Source organism: Alligator sinensis, unplaced genomic scaffold (genome assembly GCF_000455745.1).
Source record: "Alligator sinensis unplaced genomic scaffold, ASM45574v1 scaffold21_1, whole genome shotgun sequence".
Lineage (NCBI taxonomy): Eukaryota > Metazoa > Chordata > Crocodylia > Alligatoridae > Alligator > Alligator sinensis.
In genome coordinates this window covers 383,350-404,775 of record NW_005842445.1, presented here as the reverse complement: position 1 = coordinate 404,775, position 21,426 = coordinate 383,350, and the positions used below count along the sequence as shown (strand labels likewise).

General features: G+C 46.6%; 1 protein-coding gene across 6 annotated transcripts in view; it reads left to right on the top strand.

The window, feature by feature from the left end:
* LOC102374169 (natural killer cells antigen CD94-like) overlaps positions 1-21,426 on the top strand; it is a 41,863-nt gene that overhangs the window by 9,299 nt on the left and 11,138 nt on the right. For 2 of the 6 annotated variants that reach the window (XM_025212121.1, XM_025212122.1), the window contains exons 2-3: positions 16,157-16,240; positions 20,956-21,090. In XM_025212121.1, the coding sequence (XP_025067906.1) occupies positions 16,168-16,240; positions 20,956-21,090 (208 nt within the window). In that variant the 5' untranslated portion in view covers positions 16,157-16,167. Of the gene's footprint in view, positions 1-8,823; positions 8,879-16,156; positions 16,241-20,955; positions 21,091-21,426 lie in introns of those variants that run through there. The other 4 variants (XM_025212118.1, XM_025212119.1, XM_025212123.1 and 1 more) reach the window with 4 other exon arrangements.

The window sequence follows — 21,426 nt, the reverse complement described above, 5'->3', positions numbered from 1 at the left end:
GGGCTACAAGGCCATGGACCTGGGTCTGCAGCCCCTTGCCCCCATCCAGCAGCACCTGAGCCTTGGCTGCCACCTGTGGGAGGTAGCAGCTGCTGCAGTGGAGCAGAGCGTGGAGCCTGGCTCCCTTTCCCCCATAGGTGACATGGCTGGAGCAGAGCCCATTGGAGGTGGGAGGGTGGTGGTAGGGGGAGGGGTGCAGGCTTCCGGCTGTGGACTTTGGCTCCCTGCCCTGCTGCCCTCCCTCTGGGGCCTCTGAAGCACAGCAGGTGGGACCTGGCATGGCACAACAGAACAGGGCTGGGTAGGGAAGCTCAGTGCCACCACTGTGAGCCCTGTGCAGCCGTGATGAACTGCCCCCTGCCTTCTCAGCAGCAGTGAGGGGGTGCTTTGCCAGGGCAGCGCAGGGCCTGCAGTGGCAAGGAGCTTCCTGTTTCTGCTCTGCTGTGCCAGGTCCCGCCCACTGGGCTGCAGAGGCCCTGTGGGGAGGGTAATGGTGTGGGGAGCTTGAGCCTGCATGAGCTACCTATGGCTCCATCCTACTGCCTGCCAGGGCTCTGAGGCTGCACATGGCTCTGGGCCCCAAGCCCCAAGCAGTGCCTGGGCTGGGCAGCAGCACCAGCTTGAGCCCTGCCCAACTCATTCCCTCCCTCTCTTCCTTCCTCCCTCACTATGTGGGCCTCAATCCCCCTTCTCCTGAACCAGACTTACCTGCAGGAGCTTCTCTCCAGGCTACCTGGCAGCTATGTGCAGGGGGTAAGTACATGCATGCACATGCCCTCCTCCTGCACCCACCAGCCCGTTGCAGGCTGGAACTCTGCCAGCCTGCAGAGAGCTCTTTGAAAAAGTGGAAATTCTGCATGTTTCTCTGTTAAAAGGGAAAATCCACATGCCACCCCCCCCCTTTTTTTTTTTCTGTGGGAAATGGAAAACCCAGATTCCTATATATCACTAGTGTAACCCTGGTCTCTGCTATGGAAGGGGACCCAGTAAGAAGATGCTAATTACAATTTAGCTTTGGTGAATAGGAAACATCCCACAAGGATTCTGTTCCTGAACCTTGGCGGATATACTGATCTCTGTGGCTTTGTCCCTGTGCCATAGCTTTGAATTGGATCTAGGGTTTGCACATGGGGCATGACACAGGGCTGAGCGAAGTTGATGGAAATCTTTCCTGTTGGGCTTTGGACCAATGAAATGAAATGAAAATAGATTGATGCCAGACAGGGAAGTTTTCTTCACTGTACTAGTGACAAAGAGAAGGGGTAAGAGCCAGGCACAGCAAAGGCAGGGGCTGTTTGAGCTGTGTTGTGCCACTCTGCCAATCCAACACTGTCCTGCCCATGCAGCACTGCTGCTGCACCCTGTTTGGGCTTCCCAGACAGCTTTTGCTTGGCTGTTCCAAACTCTGGGTTTCCTGCATTTCCAGTGTGCCTGGACATGGCTGTGTGTTTTTTTTATGGTCTTCTGCAAATTAGTAGCAAGAGTCTACTATGGATAAGCTAATACACTCACCCATACATCACTTGGCTGTGGGCCTGTTCATCTTCATCAGGCTTATTTTTCAGAAAGCTCATTATTTGTTCCTTTTGTCACCAACAAACGCTGATAACAGAGGAATGCTGGGAACAGCATTTCTGTGACAGCTCACGTGCCTTTGAGGCACACTGTATATTTAAATGGATGCTTTGCCTGTGGATAAGCAAACTCTTTTGAATTCCAGGTTCCAGTATTTAATCAGAGAAGCTCAGCATTTATGGGGATTGAATCAACTCATTTATTTGCTTAAGTGTCTTTTCTGCAGCAAATTAGAAAAACCTGTGCAAGGCAGGTACCATATAGAGTATTTAAATGGACTGTGGGGAGAGAAAGAATTGTACCGCAAATTAAGTCCTCTGCTTTGTGAACAACATCCAAGAGGAACAATCCAGAGCAGAAATTGTAACAATCTGATTCACTGACTGCATGTTGTCTGCATGGCACACCCAATGGAAAATGAAGAGAGGGTTGCCCCAGGTGCTGTTTCCACAGTAGATACAGATGGAGTAGATTTGACTGGATAATGTAGCCTTGTGCATTGGCTGGCACCTCATTGATGCCAGGAAGTCAACACATGTCAGAGAAGCCTATTTCTCAGCCCCCTTCCTCCTTGCTCCAAAGGGTGTAGCAACTGATTGCCAGTCCTTTCTGCCAGCTAATTAAGCCTTTCCTCAGCTTGGGCCGTTTGTGTATACAGCCCAGGCTTCTCAGTGCTCCTCACTCATGTGCTCCAGTGATGAGGAGTATTATGCATGGGATGTCCCTTGGCTAGTGTTTGCCCAGGCTTGAGGCTCACCTGGCCACTCTGGGGATGCATCTACATGAGACATTTAGGTGCCTAATTAGCTCTGCAGTAAAGTCTCAGCATCTACATTTGCAGTCCTATTAAGCCACAGTAAATGAATAAATGCTACTGTAGATTAGTACTTGTAAACACAAATACTATCCTGTGGCAATGTTATTTACTGTGCTGCAACATACATGTAGTCACTGGGGCTGGTTGAAGCATGAGGGTGCTTCAGTGTAGGGGCTGCCTGCTGGAGAGCCCTGCAGTGGAGCACACTTGTACCTCAGCCAGTTCCTCTGCAGCATGTTGATCTGGGTTGGAGCAGCCCCGGTTTGGCAGGCTGACCCCTGGAGCTCCTTGCCAGCTGAGGCTCTTCCAACCCAGATCAATATGCTGCAGTCCTGGGTGCACATATAAACACAGTGCCTGGGAATAATAAACTCTGGTGCAAACTGTGCCAGTGTTTATTCAGTCACATTCATTGAACATGTAGATGTGCCCTTGGAATGGGTGTTAGGACAGCAGAGTGCAAATGGTTTTCCTGTCCTGTGAAAATTGTTGTGAGGTCAAAAATGTTTCCATTATGAATCGGGATGAGAGTAAGATCAGTCAAAGATTTTGAGCCAAAAAGCAAGAGAGACCCCCACTCCCAATTGTTCATTGGTCAGGCTACTCACTCAGCTGGAGGGGATCCAGGTACATGCCCCTTCTCATGTGCATGCCCCTTCTTGTGTGCATGTCAACACAATGTGCTCAGCCATGCCTCCAAGGAAATAAGTGCCAGTGCCACTCACCTACTCTGCATATAGCAAAAGCCAAGGGATGTGGATGCCCTGCAAAAATCAAGGGGTGTAGATGTCCTGCAGAGAGTCCTAAGCTTATACTTTTGAGTGGTACCATGTGAACACAGTTGCCACAGGTTGTAAGATTTTACAGGGTGGGTTTGCCTCAGCCTGTCCACATCGCATGACTGAATTGGGTAGACCTGCAGAAAAGACATTTAAGCAAATAGATGAGTCCTTCTGCTTTTGACCAGAAATTCCCTCCTGGAGCTGAGACATGTTCCTGATGACAGTTTTCTCCAAATAGTTATGTCCCTACAGTAACTTCTTGTTTTGGTGAATCAGGGTTTTCTGATGAACCATCATTGTTGGACAATTCCTGACTAGCTTTCAGTGTGAGGTGTGGTTCTGTCTCCTTTGTGTGGCTGTTTGGTCCTAATCCAAGGGATGAGCTCTTTACTTAAGGGTCCGCTTATTCTCAGGCAAAACTGGAGTGACCAGGGAAGATGTGCAGGGGAGGAAGGAGGTCGTGTGGTTTTGGGAGTGGATTTGCCCATAGCAAGTGTGACGTCTTGTGCCTTGCGTGCTGCCCGGCCTTTCAGGGTGTAGCCCCTCCCCTCAACTCGCCTGCCATGACTTTGATGTTAAACTATCCTGAGAGGGGGTTTTCAGTGGATATCTTCTCGGAAGGCCCTCCCAACAGACAGCAGTACTCCCAGTTGTTTGGCACGATGATCCACGGGGCTCCGCCTCCCCTACACCTCATCCACTCGCCAACTGGGTGGATATCTGTTAACGGTGATTTTCAGCCCTGTAGGATGGCCCGGGGCCTGCCTTCCCTGGTCTCTGTTGCTTTTCCCCCTTCTCAGGGTTTTCTTTTCTCAGAAGAAATATTCCCCTGAGGAGGAGAGGGCTGCAGAGCTGCCTTCTTTACCCCTGCCTCCTCTAGGGGGCTCAAACGCCTCCTTTTCTCTGCTGCCTGCAGGGAACTTCAATGCCTCCTCGAGCTCCTCTTTCATGGGGAGCTGGAGGGCTTCCCCTGCTTTGCCTCCTGCAGGGGGCTCAAAGGTTTCCCTTATGCTGCCCGCAGGAGCTGCGCAGGCTGTGTCGCTTTCTTCCTGCGCTGGAGCCGCAGCACACCTTGCGTGCTGCCTGCCAGCGCTCTCTCTCTCTGGCTCTCTCCCCGCCCGAGTTCTGGCAGGGCTTTTAAACTTTTCCGCAGTGGCTGGGGTGGCCGCTGGGATTGGTCTGGCTGTTTCTCACGCCAGAAACAGCTGATTCAACAGCGGGCGTAAAGCCAGTTCGTGCGGCTGCGGCTGTGGTCACAGCTGCTGCTCTGGTTGCCCTGTGAGAGGGGAGATATCCCTGCCGGGGGTCTGTTCCCGGGGCATGGGGCCCAGGGGGGTTACCCTCTCCCCTCTGGGAGCCTGTGGTGGTGCCTTGCCACCACAGCAAGCCTCTTGACACCACCTCATTCCCTCTGTTCCCTCAGCCACTCCCTGCTTCACCTCCCCCATCTGTGCTGCTGTGTGGTGAATTTGCCCAAGGAGAAGGCCATGTGCTTTTTTAGGAGGTGCATCTAAACCCCATCGAATAGTTTGATGTGGCCCGTCCCTTGCTCTAGTCCAGCCCCTTGCTCAAGGCAGGATCATCCCTGACTAAACCATGCCAGCCAAGTGTCTGTCTAACCTGCTCTTGAAAATTTCCAAGGATGAAGATTCCACAATTTCTCTAGGCAGCTTGATCCAAAGCCTGACCACCCTCATAGTCAAAGAGTTCTCCTAGGGCATTTTTACACATGCTCCAGGGGTCAGGAGAAGAGGGGGGCGCTTTAATTAGAGCACCTCCAAGAGCCACTGTAATTAAAGCACTGGCAGCATATCTTGTATCAGCGTCTCCATGCTTCAAAAGGGTGGTGGGGGCACCTTCACTAAAGCTTGTCAAACAAACTTTAGTTAAAGCACCCCCCCGCTGCCATTTTGAAGTGCAAGGATGCTGCTGACTAAGACATGGAGGCTGCTGGAGGGCATTAATTAGCACACTTCAGCAGACTCAATTAATTGAACATGGTCTGATGCACTGTAATTACAGCATGTCAGAGCAGCCTCTGTATATGCCGACAGGCACCCCTAACCTACAACCTAAATTTCCTCTCCTGCAGCTTGAGGCCATGGCTCCTAATTCTGTCCCCTATGGCTACATAGAAAAGTCTATCTCCATTCTCCCTATAATCACCCTCCAGGTATTTGAAGGCTGTTGTCAACCTCCTTCCCCCTCAGTTTTTCTTCTTCAACCTAAATAACTCTAGTTCTTTCAGCTTTTTCTCATAACTCTTGCCTCCCATTTCCCTAATCATGGTTGTTGCTCTGTGCTGGACTCTTTCCAAACTGTCCACATTCTTCTTGAAGTGTGGAGCCAAAAACTGGACGCACCACTCCAGATGAGGCCTCAGCAGTGCAGAATAAAGCAGAAGAATTGCTTTCCTTGATTTGCAAAGTGACTTCTGTTAATACAACACAGCACACTGTCAGATTTTTTTGCAACAAGAGAATACCATTGGCTAACATTCAGTTTATGATCCACTGTAACACCCATGTCCTTCTTTGCAGTACTCCAGCCTAGTAATTTATTCCCCAGTCTGTATTTTCGCATGCAATTATTGTGTCCCAAATGCAGGACTTTGCTCTTGTCCACAATCAATCAAATGAAATACAGCAAGGAGCATTCCTCCAGGCTATTCAGATCATTCTGGATCCTAGCCATAACCCCTGGAGTATCTGCTACTCCACCCAACTTGGTGTCATCCACAAATTTTCCAATTGTGCACTTGATCCCATTATCAGCGGTGCACCGATAGAGATTTTGGGGGCCAATAACGAAAGACAATATTTAAGGAGGCATATCAGCCAATACCAATCTGATATCCAATACAGTTGCCTCCAGATGGTAAGTCCAGTGTGGTGGAAGGAGAGGGGGGAGAGAGGGGCCATGGGGGAGCAGATCAACATCCGCTGTGGTGAGGGAGGGGGCAGGGACAGGCACTATCCAGGTGGGGTGGGTGGGGCATGGGACAGGCACAGCTTGTAGGTGGGGGCAGCTCGCACTGCTGCTTGCACCCCAGGAGGGTGGGGGCAGGGGTGTGTGTGTGCCCCTGGGTCTGCATGGTGTGGGGCTGGACTCAGAGTGGGCTCCAGTGGTGCTGGGAGGAGGCTTCAGCCACCCCAAATTTTGCTGCAGCTCCACTCTCAGCCCTGCACCGCTGCCCACCACAGCCCTGGCTTTTCTCGGTGCTTGCGTGGAGGCGGGATGTTCAGTTGGGGTTGCACTGGGGGTTGGGTGGCAGTGCAAGGCTGGGAACAGAGCTGTAGTGAAATCTGGGGTGGCTGCGGCCTCCTCCCAGTGCCGCTGGAGCCCACTCTGAGCTCAGCCTTCAGCGAGAACAGCTGTGCAGTGCTGGCTCTGGCTCTAACCTGCAGCTGCAGCCTGCCCCATTTCATGAACATCTGGGGGGCACATGCCCCCTCCACCCTCCCAGGGTGCAAGCAGCAGTGGGAGCCATCCCCCACCCCACGAGTTGTGCCTCCATCCCGTGAACCACCTCCGCCACCCTGGCTGGGCAGCGCCTGCTCCTGCTGCTACCCCCTCCCTCACTGCGGGTGGCATTGATCTACCCCCCAACACGCCTTTTCCCTCCCCACTTCCCTTCTGACTTACCAGCTGAAGGCAGCTCTCCACGACACACCATGGGTGTTTATCGGCCAAATTATCGCCCCCATAGGGCTGATATCTGATATAGACAGTTTTCTTCATATTGGGACTGATCTGATATCGGACCGATGTATTGGTGTACATCTACCCATTATCCAAATCATTAATGAAGATATTAAACAATACCAAACCTAGGAAAGACCCCTGAGAAGCCCCACTTGTTACCTCCTTCCAACTAGACATTTAGACTTTGATGACTACACACTGAGCACAATGATCCAACCAGTTTTGTATCCACCTTACATTACTTTCATCTAGTCTTAGGATGAACATATGTCCTGGACAGTCTCAACATCACAGCCACTGGAGAAAATTGAAGCTAAAGTTTCCATTGGTGGGAACTTTCGCTAAATGTGAGATGGGCAGGTGTCTCATGAAGTCCAACTGCTGGCAGTTCAGTGCCTAAGACTCTCTTTGGATGAAGCCCTAAGAGTGACATTCCGTTTTTTTCTGGGTGTCAAAGTGACCATTTTTGGTTGTTTGCAGGGCATTTTTTCATGTACATGTCCAGAGAAATTCTATTCCTGGTTGTTTAGCCTGGTGCCTGTGGATGATTATATGTGATCGTATCAGTGATTCTCAAACAGGATCCTTTTAAAAGTGCTGTGGGGTGCCATGCAATAGTAGCAGAGTTAGATGTGTAAACACCTACACATGATTTGAAGATAAACTCAGAGATTTCAAATAGGAATCCCCGTGCCCTTGTACACATGGCAAAAATTGGCCATTGGGGATTCATTTGCAGTTTAATTGTGTTATGCTGTGTGGCAAAATGTCACCTCTGTTTCTCCCCAAAAACTCTGCTATATGACAATTTGGTTAACATGGTCACTGCAAAGGGCAGATTCCTCTGCCCCATCTCTTTAGGTAACCCTGAGTTGTAACCTGAGCTGGATACATTCCTGTGGGAGGGGAGGAAACCTGCTCCTTGACTGGCATCACATACCTGGGTAGGGGGCTTAAGCTCCCTATTGTTCTAAGCAATGCCAACATGACTGGGAGGGGGTTAGAGACCTTGCCAGTCTGCCTGACAACCAATGATGCATTTCAAATTGGTTGGCTGGCAGCCACCAGGTGCTGGCCTCCATTGGACCAGGTAAATGAGGTCATAAGGTCTATATAAGTTAACAACTGCCCAGGAGGAGGGGCAGTAACCATGATGAAAATGCAGAGAGAGAAGCTGGTCCATCTGAAACTTGCTCTCTCTCTTGAAACTCATGATCAATGAACTGCCTGCCTCCAGAGGTAATCTCTACCTGCCTCTGGATGATACCTGGCAGGAAAGAGGGCTGAGATCAGATGACCCCAGCCAGGTGACTATCTAGCCTCTTCTTGAAGAGGGAAGAGGGATGGGAAGGCCAAGGGATGTGGACCATTTGTCAGAAGCAAGGAGGAGGAAGGAGGTGGGCTGAGCTGGGCATTTTTGCCATCTTCTTGCAAGGAGGAGAGATCACAGACTGTGACTGCTGGGCTTACCCAACATGGACGGGTTAGTATACAGTGCCCTTTAGCATGGATAAGATGAAACATGGGAGATGAGCAAAGAGAGTAATCTGAAAGGAGTTCACATCCCCAAGGAGGGACAAGACTCAGATTCTATCACTTTCCTTAACACACGATGCGCCTAACCTCATGCTGGTGTCAGAGCTGCATGGGCTCCAGTAGAACAATGCTGCTTTGCATTAGTAGAGGATCTGGCCTGGTTGTATGAAGGAGCTGTAGCCCTGACCAGCTGGAGCAGGGGTGGGCAAAATATGGCCCATGGGCTGGATGCAACCCGTGAGGCCATTCTATCCATCCTGGGGGGCCCCTAAAAAAATTAGAAAATTTAATATTTCTCTGCCCTTGGTTTCTGTCAAAAATTACAGGAACCAAGGTCAGTAGGACCCAGGGGGAGCCTGGCGGGCTTCTGCAACAGCAGGCCCTGACCCTGGCTCCCCAGCTGGAAGCCCCAGTAGGGGCTCCTGGCCTGGGACAATGTGGCTGCCCTGCACCAGAACCTCAGGTAAGAGGGAAGGGGTGGGGGAAGGGCAAGGCAGGACCCCGGGCAGGGAAGGAGCCCGGGGAAAACTGGCCTGAGGGAAAGCTGAGCATGGGGGCAGAGGGGAAGCAGCCCCTTACCTGCCCCGTGGCCAGCACCCCATGCTGCAGCCGCTCACATCCTGTGTGGGGTTGCCTGTGCCTGATATAGACAGCCCTGTGTGGCCTGTGAGCAGCTGCAGCAGGAAGCACCGGCCACGGAGCAGGGGAGGGGGCACTTTCCTCACCCCCTGCGCTCAACTTTTCCCTGGGCTCCTTCCCTGCTCCTTCCTGGTGTGGAGAAAAGTGGCCCTTCCCTGCCCCGTGGCTGGCTCTCTCTGCTGCAGCTGCTCGTAGCCTGTGCGGGGCTGTCCTGAGCAGGCACAGGCAGCCCCACATGGGCTGTGAGCAGCTGCAATGTAGCGTGCTGGCCATGGGGTGGGCAAGGGGCCAGTTTTTTCCCCTCCACTGTGCTCAGCACCACCTTGTAACCCAGCCCCACTGCCAGCCTGGGTCCTGCGCAGCTCCGGACTTGCCCGTTGGGGCTGCATGTGGTGACAGCACCTGCAGCCCCCCCGCCTGCTGCACCAGGCAGTCATTACCATCACTGCCTGTGGGCTGCCCAGCACGTGCTTGGGTGGACAGCAGCAGCCAACACTGCCCGGCGTGGCATGCGAGGGGGCCGCAGCTACTGCTGCTGTGCGCAGCCCTGACAGGCAAGCCCAGAGTCGGGTTACGAGCTGGTGCTGAGTGCAGGGGAGGGGGGAGTGGCCCCTCACTCACCCCATGGCTGGTGCCCCATGCAGCAGTCTCTTGCAGCCTGCATGGCGCTGCCTGTGCCTGTTCAGGACAGCCCCGTGTGGGCTGCGAGCAGCTGCAGCAGGGACTGCTGGCCATTGGGCGAGTGAGAGGCCTCTTTTCCTCATGCTCAGCACCAGCTTCTTCCCTGCTGGCAAGCAGGGGGACAGGGCTGTGCACTGCCCCTGCCTGTACTGCGGGGCTGGGGGGCACTGGAAGTGAGCAGGTGCAGGAGTCAGCAGGATCACGGGGCCCACACCGGTGTCCTGGGGCCAGTGCTGGCGGGGCCCAGAGCAGGTTGGCAGGAGCACAGGGTCCCGGCCAGCAGGGGCTCTATGGAGTCGGGCCAGCTCCCCCCTTTTCCTGCTGGTGCAGGCTAGCCCGGCTTCACAGACCCCTGCTAGCCTGTGTCCCAATTTGGGGCCCACTGGTGCTGGCCCTGGGACATGGGACCAATGTCCCAATGTCTTGGGACCAAAGGCATTGGGACATTGGTCCTAAGATGGTGACCATGGGGCAGGACACCTGTCAAGGGGTGGGGCTACCCATGTGGCCCTCAAGAGCCTGCCAAAACTGGATAAGCGGCCCCCCGCCTAAAATAATTGCCTGCCCCTGAGCTGGAGAAAACTTGGGAAAGTGGCTTCTTTCTCTGCTTTACCACTGTGAGATGGCTTCCTCTCACACTGCTACAAGCCAGGCAGAGCTCCTGTGAAATTAGCTGAGACGCTCATCCTACGTATTGTCCTTGCTAATATTACCATAGAATGGGTGCCATATTAGGCTCAATTCACATATTTTTATGCTGCATTGAAGGCCAGTGCAGAAGAGTTTTGCAGGTCAGTGATGGATTCTTGGTTCCTTACCAGTTAGATTCATCCAGTCACAATACTTTGCAACTTTTCTTGGTGACCAAAAATGCCTGACAGCAGAGTACTGATTTCACTACAACATTTACCATTCATATTAATAAAATGGAAGGGGCCTTGTCTTGTTGGCTTTTAAATATCTGTTCTACATCCCAGCCAGAGAGGTTATCAGAATATTAGTCAATTGTAGATATTTGGAAATGTTGCTCATTTTAGGATTTAGGCGAATTGTTCTTAATGCCTTCATAGGAAATGTAGCTGTTTTGAAAGCATTTTCTGTTCCCAATCAGAACAGAAAGTTTAAATGAAAAGAAATCTAGAGTCTTTATTAAAAAGTCAAGAGTTGAGCTGCTGTGAGGACATTTTTTCCTGTCAGTGCAGAATCTCTACATGGCTTTTTAGCTCTAAGTGATCTTCTTATTTTCTCTGCATTCTTAATCCTTATTGGTTCAGTTCTTTTTAGGTTTCCTTGTTCAGATGTTTCTACTTCTGTGTCATTTTCAATCTCCTGTGTTGTTTCTTGTTGCTTTGATGTTAGCTCTGTTTCCTTTGGTGAATCTTGTGATGGTGCTTCTTTTTTTCCTTTTACAAGATGCAAGTGTTGTCTGTTCCTTCTTAACACCTGTTCTTTTGGTGTGACTACTTTATAGGATCTGGGATCTACTTTATGGGAAACTAGTGCTTTTTGGTTCCACGTTTGTCCATCTGAAATAAGTATAATTTCTTTGTTGTGCAGTTGTGGTAACTCCCTGGAACCCCTGTCATAGTACCATTTTTGTTGGAGTTTGTCAAATTTTTTAAATGTTCTCGCATCTTGCCTTTCATTCTGATGAGCATTGTCCACAAGCTTTTGCAGCCTGGTTTTGAGTTTCCTGCTAAACAGCATTTCTGTTGGGGACAATATTTCATGTATGTTGCCCTGTAATTTAAGAGTGACAGGTAAAATTCAGTGTGTGAATCTGTAGCTTTTTTCAACAGTTTCTTCACCATTTGTATTTCATTTTCCACCAGAGCATTGGATTGTGGGTATTTAGGACTTGAAGTGTTGTGACAGATTTTCACATTTGTTTGCAAACTCCTTAAACTCAAGACAGTTGAATTAAGGTTTGTTGTCTGTTCTCACAATTTGTGGAATCCTATGTCTAGCAAAAATCGTTTTGATATGAGTTATGACATAGTTTGCTGTTGTGCTTTCAAGCAATTTCAGGATAGTGAAAAGAATAATCCAGCACTAATACATATTTTTTCCCTGCATGTATGAATAAGTCAATGCCCTCTTGATACCATGGAGCTATCTGCGACCATCATGACCTCTTTTCTTTGTGCTAATCTGTACTTTAGGCACATTACAAACCTTTACAGCATCTTCTATGTCATTATTTATGTTGGACCAATATAGAGCATCCCTTGCTTTCCTTTTGCATTAGATGCTCCTCATGTATTTTGTTTAACATGTCTTTGTTTAGCACTGCTGGAACAACAAGTCATGAGCCTTTGAACAAAATGCTATCCAGTACTAACAGCTCTTCCTTGAGCTGAGAATAGGGCTAGGTATATGTGTTCCAGGACAACCAGCATAAAGAGCTGTTATCACTTTTTGCAATGTGGTGTCCTGCGTAGTAGCTTCTGCAATTAGTGCCCACATTTTATCTGTGACAGGAATCAATCTTTTAATTAGATTAATATATACTATGTCTGGAATTCTGTCATTTTCCATTGTGACATATGCTCTGGACAATGTATCTGCAATAAGTAGATGTTTTTGCAGTTGAAAGAAAGGTCTGTATTCTGGGTGGAATGTCTGATAAGCCTTTCTTTGATAAACCTTTGGTAACTATAGCAGTTTCAGTTTTCCATAGATGAATATATGAAATTTCCTACAGCCGTATACCAGAGCTAAACTTTCGTTCTCAATTTGTGCATCTAGACATTCTGACTTAAAAAGTGCCCTAGATGTATGTGCTACTGGTCTCCAGCTATCCTCATGTTTTTGAAGCAAAGCTGTTCCAATGCCTTCTTTAGAAGCATCTGTTGACAATTTAATGGGTCTTTTAGGGTCATAGTATTTTAGTACCGGAGCCCTCATTATTTTTTCCTTCAAGATTTTAAATTTGGCTTCATGTTCATGTTCCCATTTCCACTGAGCATTCTTTTGTAGGTGTGATCTAGGTGTTTGGTCTGCTCTGCTAAATTCAGGAGATATTTTCCTATAAAACTGATCACTCCAAGTAATCTTTGCACCCTGTCCTTATCTGTAGGGGGTGGCATGTTTATGATGGCCTTAGCCCTTGCAGGATCAATTTGTGTCCCTTTCTCAGAGAGCTTTTCTCCCAGATACGTTATTTCTTTGACTCTGAATTTGCATTTTTGTTTGTTTAGTTTCAAACTTGCTCTGTGAGCTTTCCCTAGTGCCTTATTTAGTCTCAGGTCATGTTCTTCCATAGTATTTCCCCAAAATGATACATTATCAATATAAACCATAGTTCCATCAAGACCTTAAAAAATGTGTTGCACCTTTCTGTGAAATACTTCAGATGCAGAACACAGTCCAAAAGGAAGCCTACAAAATCAATACCTTCTGAAGGGCGTATTGGTGGTACATAATCTGGTGCTATTCTTTTCTAGGGGAACTTGCCAAAACCTAGAAGAAGGATCCAAAATGGAGAAATATTTAGCTTCTGCCACATTGCCAAAAACCTCTTCCTGGATGGAAATGGGAAAATGCTCCTTTTTGATGTACCTCTTCATTTGCTTAGGACCCAGACACAATCTCAAGGATTCATCTATTTTTTCTATTATGACCAGTGAATGAACCCAAACAGTTGTTTGCTCTACTTTTTCTATTATGTTGTGACAGAAGATTATGCTACCTGCTGTAAAGATGTTCCAGGTCCCTGGGAAAAGGATGCCAAAGACTATAAGGAGTGCCGGAGAAGTTACTCCGAGCACAAACACTTACCTCATTGCAGACAAGAAGGGAAAGAACAGGTTGTAGGGAGATCACAGAAACCGAGGTTTATCAGCTCTGGTCAGTACTGGTTGGCTGGTCATGTGACGGGAAGCAGTTTAAAAATGTGCTCAGAAACAACTGCAGAAAAGAGAGGAAGACAAAGACAGAACTGGAAGGAGTAAATATACAAATAATGCTTGGACTATGCCCCAGCAGGGGCAAAGGAGGAGAGTCAAGAACTCTCTCCTTTTGAGGCTTGGAGGATTCTCTCTACTTACCTGAATCCAGAAGAAAGAAGGCAGTGCTCAGAGGGCTACTGGTTACTCGGTCTGGGAAAATCTGCAGAGTACAAAGACAACTAACCATGAGTGGTGGAGTTGCAGGCCTGGGGATCCACGAGAAACCCGAAACCCATTGTCCTGCATCCCACCTAAGGATAAATAGGGGTATACTAGAGACGGGGATCCCCATTGCTAGAGGCAATTAAGCCGTTCTCACCCAGGAAGAAGATGCTGAGTACAGGGGGCTAGCCATCCGCTGTTTGATAATATACAGAACCAAACCCAGGTCAGACAGCTCATTGGCTCAGTCTATCTGTTACCCTCAAAAAAACAACAGTGTGTGCAGAGAAATCATAGCCAGCCAAAGGTCAACAGTATTTTAGCCAGCAAGCCTCCCTCCTTCTTTTGGTTAACTAATTTATTTAGTTCCTTTTCCAGTTTCTCCCTTAGTACAAGGGGAACATTCTTGGAGCATGTAGGGTGGGAGTATTCGGTTCTCTTAATTCTATCTTGCACTCAGTTGAGTTTCCCTATGCCTTGAAACACATCATAACACTCTTATTCTATGTTCTTGCTTTCTAGTTCCTCAGTGGCATCCATTCACTTAATTAAACCTAGAGTTTCACATGTCTGCAACCCAATAATTGGCACTAGCTTTCCTGGGATTGTTACAAACTGAACTTTTACTATATTACCTTTGTGTCTAACATGCAGTGCACAAACACCCTTGGTTGCAATCATCTTCCCATTATATACTTTAAGTCTCAATTTCTTATTCTCATACTACACAGGTTTATTTTTTATTTTTTAAACAATGTATTCTGGTATTGCATTGACCTGTGCCCCTGTATCTAATTAAAAAATTATCATTAGTCCACTGGTGTCCGGGGTGATTTTTCCAGTCCTCAGAAGAATGCATTTCTTGCATTGTGCCAGTGAGGAATTCTTCCTTTTCCTCGTTGCACGAGCATGTACCTGCTGTTTCTTGTGTGTTGCATCCTGCTCCTTTATGCAAACCCTTGCAAAATGATTGAATCTTTTGTATTTGTTGTAGTACTTACCAAATGCAGGGAATTGGATGGGTTTGTGGTAATCCCCACGGCAGCTGCAGCTGACCATTGTTTCTTCAAGCAATTGTCTTTGGCCTCTGCTTGCATGCTTCATAGTGAGGTCCTCCTATCTGTATTGCTTGTGTGTTGCCTTGGGTTTTTGCAGTCTTAATCTTGTCTAGTTCAGTTTGTTCTGTTTTGTCCTCCAGCTTCTGCAGACTGGCATTTATCATCTCAGCTGCTTGGAACATTCTAACTGCCTTTTACAAATTAAGCTCAGGATCCTCTAACAGTCTTTTTCTGAGGTTTATATTCCATATACCCAGTACTATTTGGTGTATGATCGTGGACTCTTTTAGGTCTCCAAAGTTGCATGTCTGGCTCAGCAGTCAGGGGTCTTTGACAAACTCCTCTATTGTTTCACATTCTTTCTGCTACCTCACATGAAAATTATACCATTCAAAGGTTTCATTTTATTTGGGTATACAGTATTCCTCAAACTTTTTTTTATTACTGTGCCATAGCTTTTCTGTTCTGCTTCTGACAGTTGTAGACTATTATAAAGAGACAGAGCTTCTGGGCCTGCTATGTTTAAAACAAACAAAAAAAAAGTTCCCTTGAGTGAATCTTCCCTCTCTGCAGCTCCACTGGCCATCATGTATATGGTGAAGCTTTGCTTAAATTACTTCCAGTTTTCTGCTGCATTGCTGTACAGCTTTAACTCCTCTGGAATTCTGAGATACTCTATTTTTTCTTTCTTTCTTTGCACCTCACTCCTGGTACCACGCATAGTTCTCAAAAGATTAAGGAGTTAAGCTTATATAATGATAACACTTGTTTATTCAGAGAGCAGTACCCTGTCTAGAGTTCTTTTGTTTCTTCTTGCAATCCCTAGGCAAATGTAGCAACTTATACACAACACTCTTAAAGGTAGCCAGACATTGTCCAAGCATAGAGAGCGCAGCAGGCAAGATTCTGCTTCCCCTCCCCACTGCCTGCTCTCCAGTGGTAAGCATCATTTCCCCTCTCTGCCCCCTGCCACTTCCGCCTCAGTCACTGAAATATCTTGCTATGCTCCTGGTAGGCCTTGCTATTTCTGGTATCTGCTAATTTCTGATTGTTTTGCAAACTTAATCGTTTGCATGTGGACTTTTCTAATGTAATTATAGAATATAGCATACCAGAAAATCCATCAGTATAAGCCTCTACTACAGTTATCTAGGTGTATCAGGATGTTGAATAAACCCATCATGTCCTCAGTAAATGCCACATGACTGACTCAGCCTTCTCAAACCCTGTCTATAATTTCTGTCTCTCTAGCAGCACCAGAAATGGGTGACCATCTGACTGCCTACTCGGACATGACATTTGATCATTCTAAAAGGCAGAAACCTGGAGACAAAGGTACGGTGTGGAATCAAACATCACTGTAGAAAAATACCTTACATGCACATAAAAAAACCAACTATGAATGATTAAATGCAGCCAACGCAAAGCTTGACTATAAGCACATGGCCTATACTGGGCAAACATGTTGATAAGAACATTTTGTGTGTATGTGGCTCTTAAAAAAATGGCCAATTGTTCCCCAGGAGGCATGGAACACTTGGCCCAGAAGTATTGCAATACCTGGCTAGCACTTGGAGAGGCTGCAGCAAGTTCCAGCACTTTCTCCCGGTGCCAAAAATGTGTAGCCAAAAGGCTGAGGAACTAGGGGAAAAGCACAAAAGCAATTCTCCATTGCCACAAAATTGATGGGAACCTTATTTAAAAAAAAAAAGGCGGTTGCTCCCTCAGGAAGGAATGAGCAGCAGGCCTAGTGGCCAGTGGGAGGAAACTGGAGCAAGTTCCCACACATTTCTCTGGTGCCAAAAATGCAGATTGGAACCTAACAGAATGAAAGGCTAGTGCCAAAAAAATAATTTTTTTTACAAAAATATATATTTCTATTTATATATACATAAATAGTACTTTTACAAAAACCATCCTTTGGGAACTGTGGCAACACCCCACACCCCTATGTCTGCATGCCCTCATCACCAACCACAAACATAGGCCAATACTGACCACCAGAGCAAAACATATGGAAGTATTCATTGAGTGCAATCCCTTTCAACAGGAACTCTTTTTAAAGTCATGCTGAACCACTACATTGCATACATTTTGCCTTCCTCTTCACTCTCACAAGTGAGTTGCACTTTTCTTCCCCATTTCAAATGATTCACCAGCCTTAAATGTCTGGCAAACATCACCAGATGGGGCCCCGAACACTTTACCCCAGAATCCTTCTCTCAGCCTGTCACACATAATTAGTGTGGCCCCACCCCCAATGAGGTGAACTCAGACCAGGTTGCCCTATGGCTCATCTACTTACCAATTTTTTGAGGATCATGGGACTTATGACAAGAACACTTGGCTTCAGTCATGAGTGGGGGGCTAAGTAACACATGGATCTTTTGTCAGGTATATGGAATACATACACATAATAAGCAGTGCTGAGCTGTGGGGTCACTATGACTTTAATGCTGTTGACTCTGGTGGGGCCCAACTCAGTGAACTATGTGATAAATAATGAGCTTTTTGGCGCTGGACTAACTTGATCAGTCAATTTGGAATTTGGAACTAATTTGGTCATAAGCTAAAAAAGTGTTTGCTCTATATATAAGTACGTTCCAAAGTGCTACAAAAGTGTGTTTAAACTTATAGCAGTTAAAAAAAATGTAAATGCATTAGTTCTGAATAAAGTAAGTCTATGGGTGCTATATGTAAATTGTTATAGCTGTTTTTATTTCAAGGTCAGTTTTTTTCAAATTTCCTTCTCAAGTCCATGTGTTCATGGACAACAGGGTCTGACAATCGAGGGAAGAGTGGGAAAGGGGATGAAGGGGGTAGAAACTGGGGGTGAGGGCAGAGGCCAAAGGGACTACCTGACCCCTTAGATTTATTTTCCCTAGTGTAGCAGTTGGAGGAGGACAAATGCAAGACAAACCTCCAATTATTAGTTTCTATATCTAAATGATATCAAATTTATATATGGAAAATTTATACATTCTAATTAATGGGACAATTATTCTAATTGTCTTATATTCGAGTAGATATGGCAATAGCACTCTTTATTCAGGGGCTGTGGTAGAAAAACTTACAATAGTTTTCATAGGTTTTACCACCATTAAGTAAATTCTGCTTACCAAGAAAAAGAAAACGGCAGAGTCATGTCCCCAAAGTTCTTCTTTAACTTGTTTAGGAAGTTCTGATTCTTTACCTGTGTGACTTTTCAGACTCATTCACCCATTTATGTTTTCTTCTCTTTGCTTGATTTCATACCCAAAAAGTAATCTCAAATGCAACCCAGCATTCTTGTCCTCATGATATACAAACTCACTGATGTTCTTTTCCTTTTAAATATTACTTTGGCTACCCCATCTCATGAAATATAGTCCTACAATGATAAATGGGGGATGAGAGTTTCTTTTGCCTCTAGCCATCATTCAAAATTCATGTTTCTGAAGATTTCAGTTCTGCTTAATTTTCCTGTATCAGCGACAACAGCAAAGCAGTCCTTCTAGACCATGTTCCAGGTTGCTTTCCATTACTGATAAAGGTATTAACTGGAATCTGTTATGGCCAAAGAAATAAGTATATCTTAACCTGAAACCTGTGTATGCTTAATGACAACTTTGGTATTCTTGGGGTGTTCACATCAAAGGCTATGACAGAATTTTTCCTAAGAGTTTATAGTCAGTTTCCATCTTAGATTGCCAGGAGCTGTGTAAGAGAACAATTGAGTCATTGGGTGGGAAGGGACCTCAAGGGTCATCTCATCTAACAATCTCTTGTTAATGCAAATGGCATCCTGAGTAGAACAAGTGCAGGGACAGCTGTATTCTCCACAAGCATCACACAGGGGACAAGGTTCATAGATTCATGGATGTTAGGGATGGAAGGGACCTCAGTAGTTCATCGAGTCTGACGCCCTGCCCTGGGCAGGAAAGAGCACTGGGGTCAACGGCCCTAGCTAGGTGCGTGTCCAGTCTCCTCTTGAAGACCCCCAAGGTAGGGGAGAGCACCACCTCCCTTGGAAACTCATTCCAGATTCTGGCAATGTTTACTGTGAAGAAGCTCTTTCTAATGTCCAACCTAAATCTGCTCTCTGTCAACTTGTGGCCATTGTTCCTAGTTACTCCAGGTGGTGCCCTAGTAAAAGAGCATCTCCTATTCCCTGCTGCCCTCCCTTGATGAATTTATAGGCAGCCACAAGATCACCTCTCAGTCTTCTCTTGTGAACGGTGAAGAGATCTAGGTCCCTCAGTCTCTCCTTGTAGGGCCTTGCCTGCAGGTCTCTGACCAAATGCGTGGCTCTCCTCTGAACCCTCTCAAGATTCTCCACATCCCTCTTGAAGGGCAGCGCCCAGAACTGGATGCAGTACTCCAACTGTGGCCTGACCAGTGCTGCACAGAGGGGAAGCATCACCTCCCTAGATCTGTTCGTCATGCATCTGCTAATGTATGATAAAGTGCAGTTAGCCTTGTTGATCACTTTGTCACATTGACGACTCATGTTCATCTTGGACTCATGTCCAAGATCCCTTCCTGCTGCTGTGCTGATGAGAAGGTCATCCCCCAGCCTGTAAGTGTGTTGGTGTTTTTTTTTTCCCCCAGGTGCAGCACTTTGCACTTGTCTTTGTTGAACTGCATCCTATTTCGTTCTGCCCATTTTTCTAACCTGTCCAGATCTGCCTGGATCCATCCCCTACCCTCTGGTGTGTTAACTTTGTCCCATAATTTGGTATCATCTGCGAACTTGGATAGGGTGCTCTCCATGCCCTTGTCCAAGACACTGATGAAGACACTGAATAGCACCAGTCTAAGGACCGAGCCTTGTGGGATTCCACTGCCCACATCTTTCCAGTTCAATATCGATCCATCCACCACCACTCTCTGGGTGCGACCCCTAAGCCAATTTACCACCCACCTGACTGTGTAATCATCTACATCACAGTCTGTCAGTTTCATTTTGAGAACAGAATGAGATACTGTATCAAAGGCCTTCTTAAAGTCTAGGTAGATGACATCTACCTCAACTCCTGTGTCTGAAGAACTCATGGTGCCCTCCTCCTCCTATCAGTCCCTGCTGTTGTTTCCTGAGAAGAAAAAAGTCTCCATCACTTATGGACATGCCTAGTCTGGCTTTAACAATCACCTTTTGTGTCAGTTCCTGCAGAATCCAGTTCTTCAGGGCTTCATTAATTTTCCAGGATAGAATGATAGTGGGGGGTTTGTTGCCTATAAATGCTTGGATACAGAGCTCTGTGAATTAAGGATTTTTCCATTCAGTAAGTAAAGGAAAACATCACCATCATCAACAATAAATAAAATTGGTTCGGGTCCATCAGAAACATTTTGCTTAACAGAAATAGAGTTTTTAGGTAATTTAACATTTTTCCCCCATTCCTTTAATAAATATAGACCAAATTCTAAAGACTAAAATGACATCAGTTTGAAATGAGACGTCAAAACCTATCTCTTCAGGAACACTGAAACAAAATATTTAATCTCTTTTTAAAATAAAATTTCCTCCATTTTTGGTCAGAACTTTTTACTGTTTGGCTTGAACTTTTCAATAGTTTCAGCCCTTGTGAAACTGCATTTTTCACAATTCTTTCAATTTTAATATTTGCCTTCTACAATTTCTCTCATATCAACTCATTGCAGACCATGTCATCAAACTCAATATTCAGCCCTTCAAAGGAACTTTCATTTTGTCCGCACAATGATTCTTTACACATGACCTTAATTATTCACAGGTCTTAGTTATTCACAGTTATTTCACTGCCAATATCCCATTCACTGGTAACTTCTCTGTATGTGCCCTCTTTTGGTTATCATTTCTCCCTCCCAGAAGTGAGATGGAATATTTATGGGGACCATTTGGCTTGGACTGCTGTATTGACTTGAGCAGCAACAGGTGTCTTCTGTGATCCTTTTCAATTCTTTTCTTCCCATGTGGGATTACAGACCAGTGAAGAACCCTGTTGCAATATTGTTTTGTTTCCTGACACACTGCATTACTGCTCTCTACAAAGCGGAGTTTAAACCGTGTGTTCCCCTTCTCTCACCAGTGGTACAGAAGGAAATGACAATGTACTCTGAGCTGATGTTTCAGAAAATATCTGAGCAGAAGAGAAGCACAAGGCCTCAGCGAGCAGAAGGCAGAGGGGCTGATGGCAACCTAAGCCCATTGAGGAGAAATAAAGGTAACCTTGTCCTGGTTTCAGAGCAGTCCTGAGACATCTCATCTTTCTGTTATCACCATCAGAATAAAAAGCATGTGCATGGGTTCTTCATTTTGTACTAAATCTACCTGCCAGATGATACATAACTCATGGGACTTCTCATCTGAGTCATTCACTAGCACAGACCAGCCCTGCAGCTTGTAACCAGCTTTTTAGTGCTTCTACAATGCAAGTGCTCTGCTCCTGGCCATGCTGTTCCTTTTCTGTCCATGAAACCTCTTCTAAGCATAGTCTTTTTTTCTTTAGGGTGGTCAGGTTTTTTCCACCAGGAATGAGCAAAAGATTCTTACTTGTATT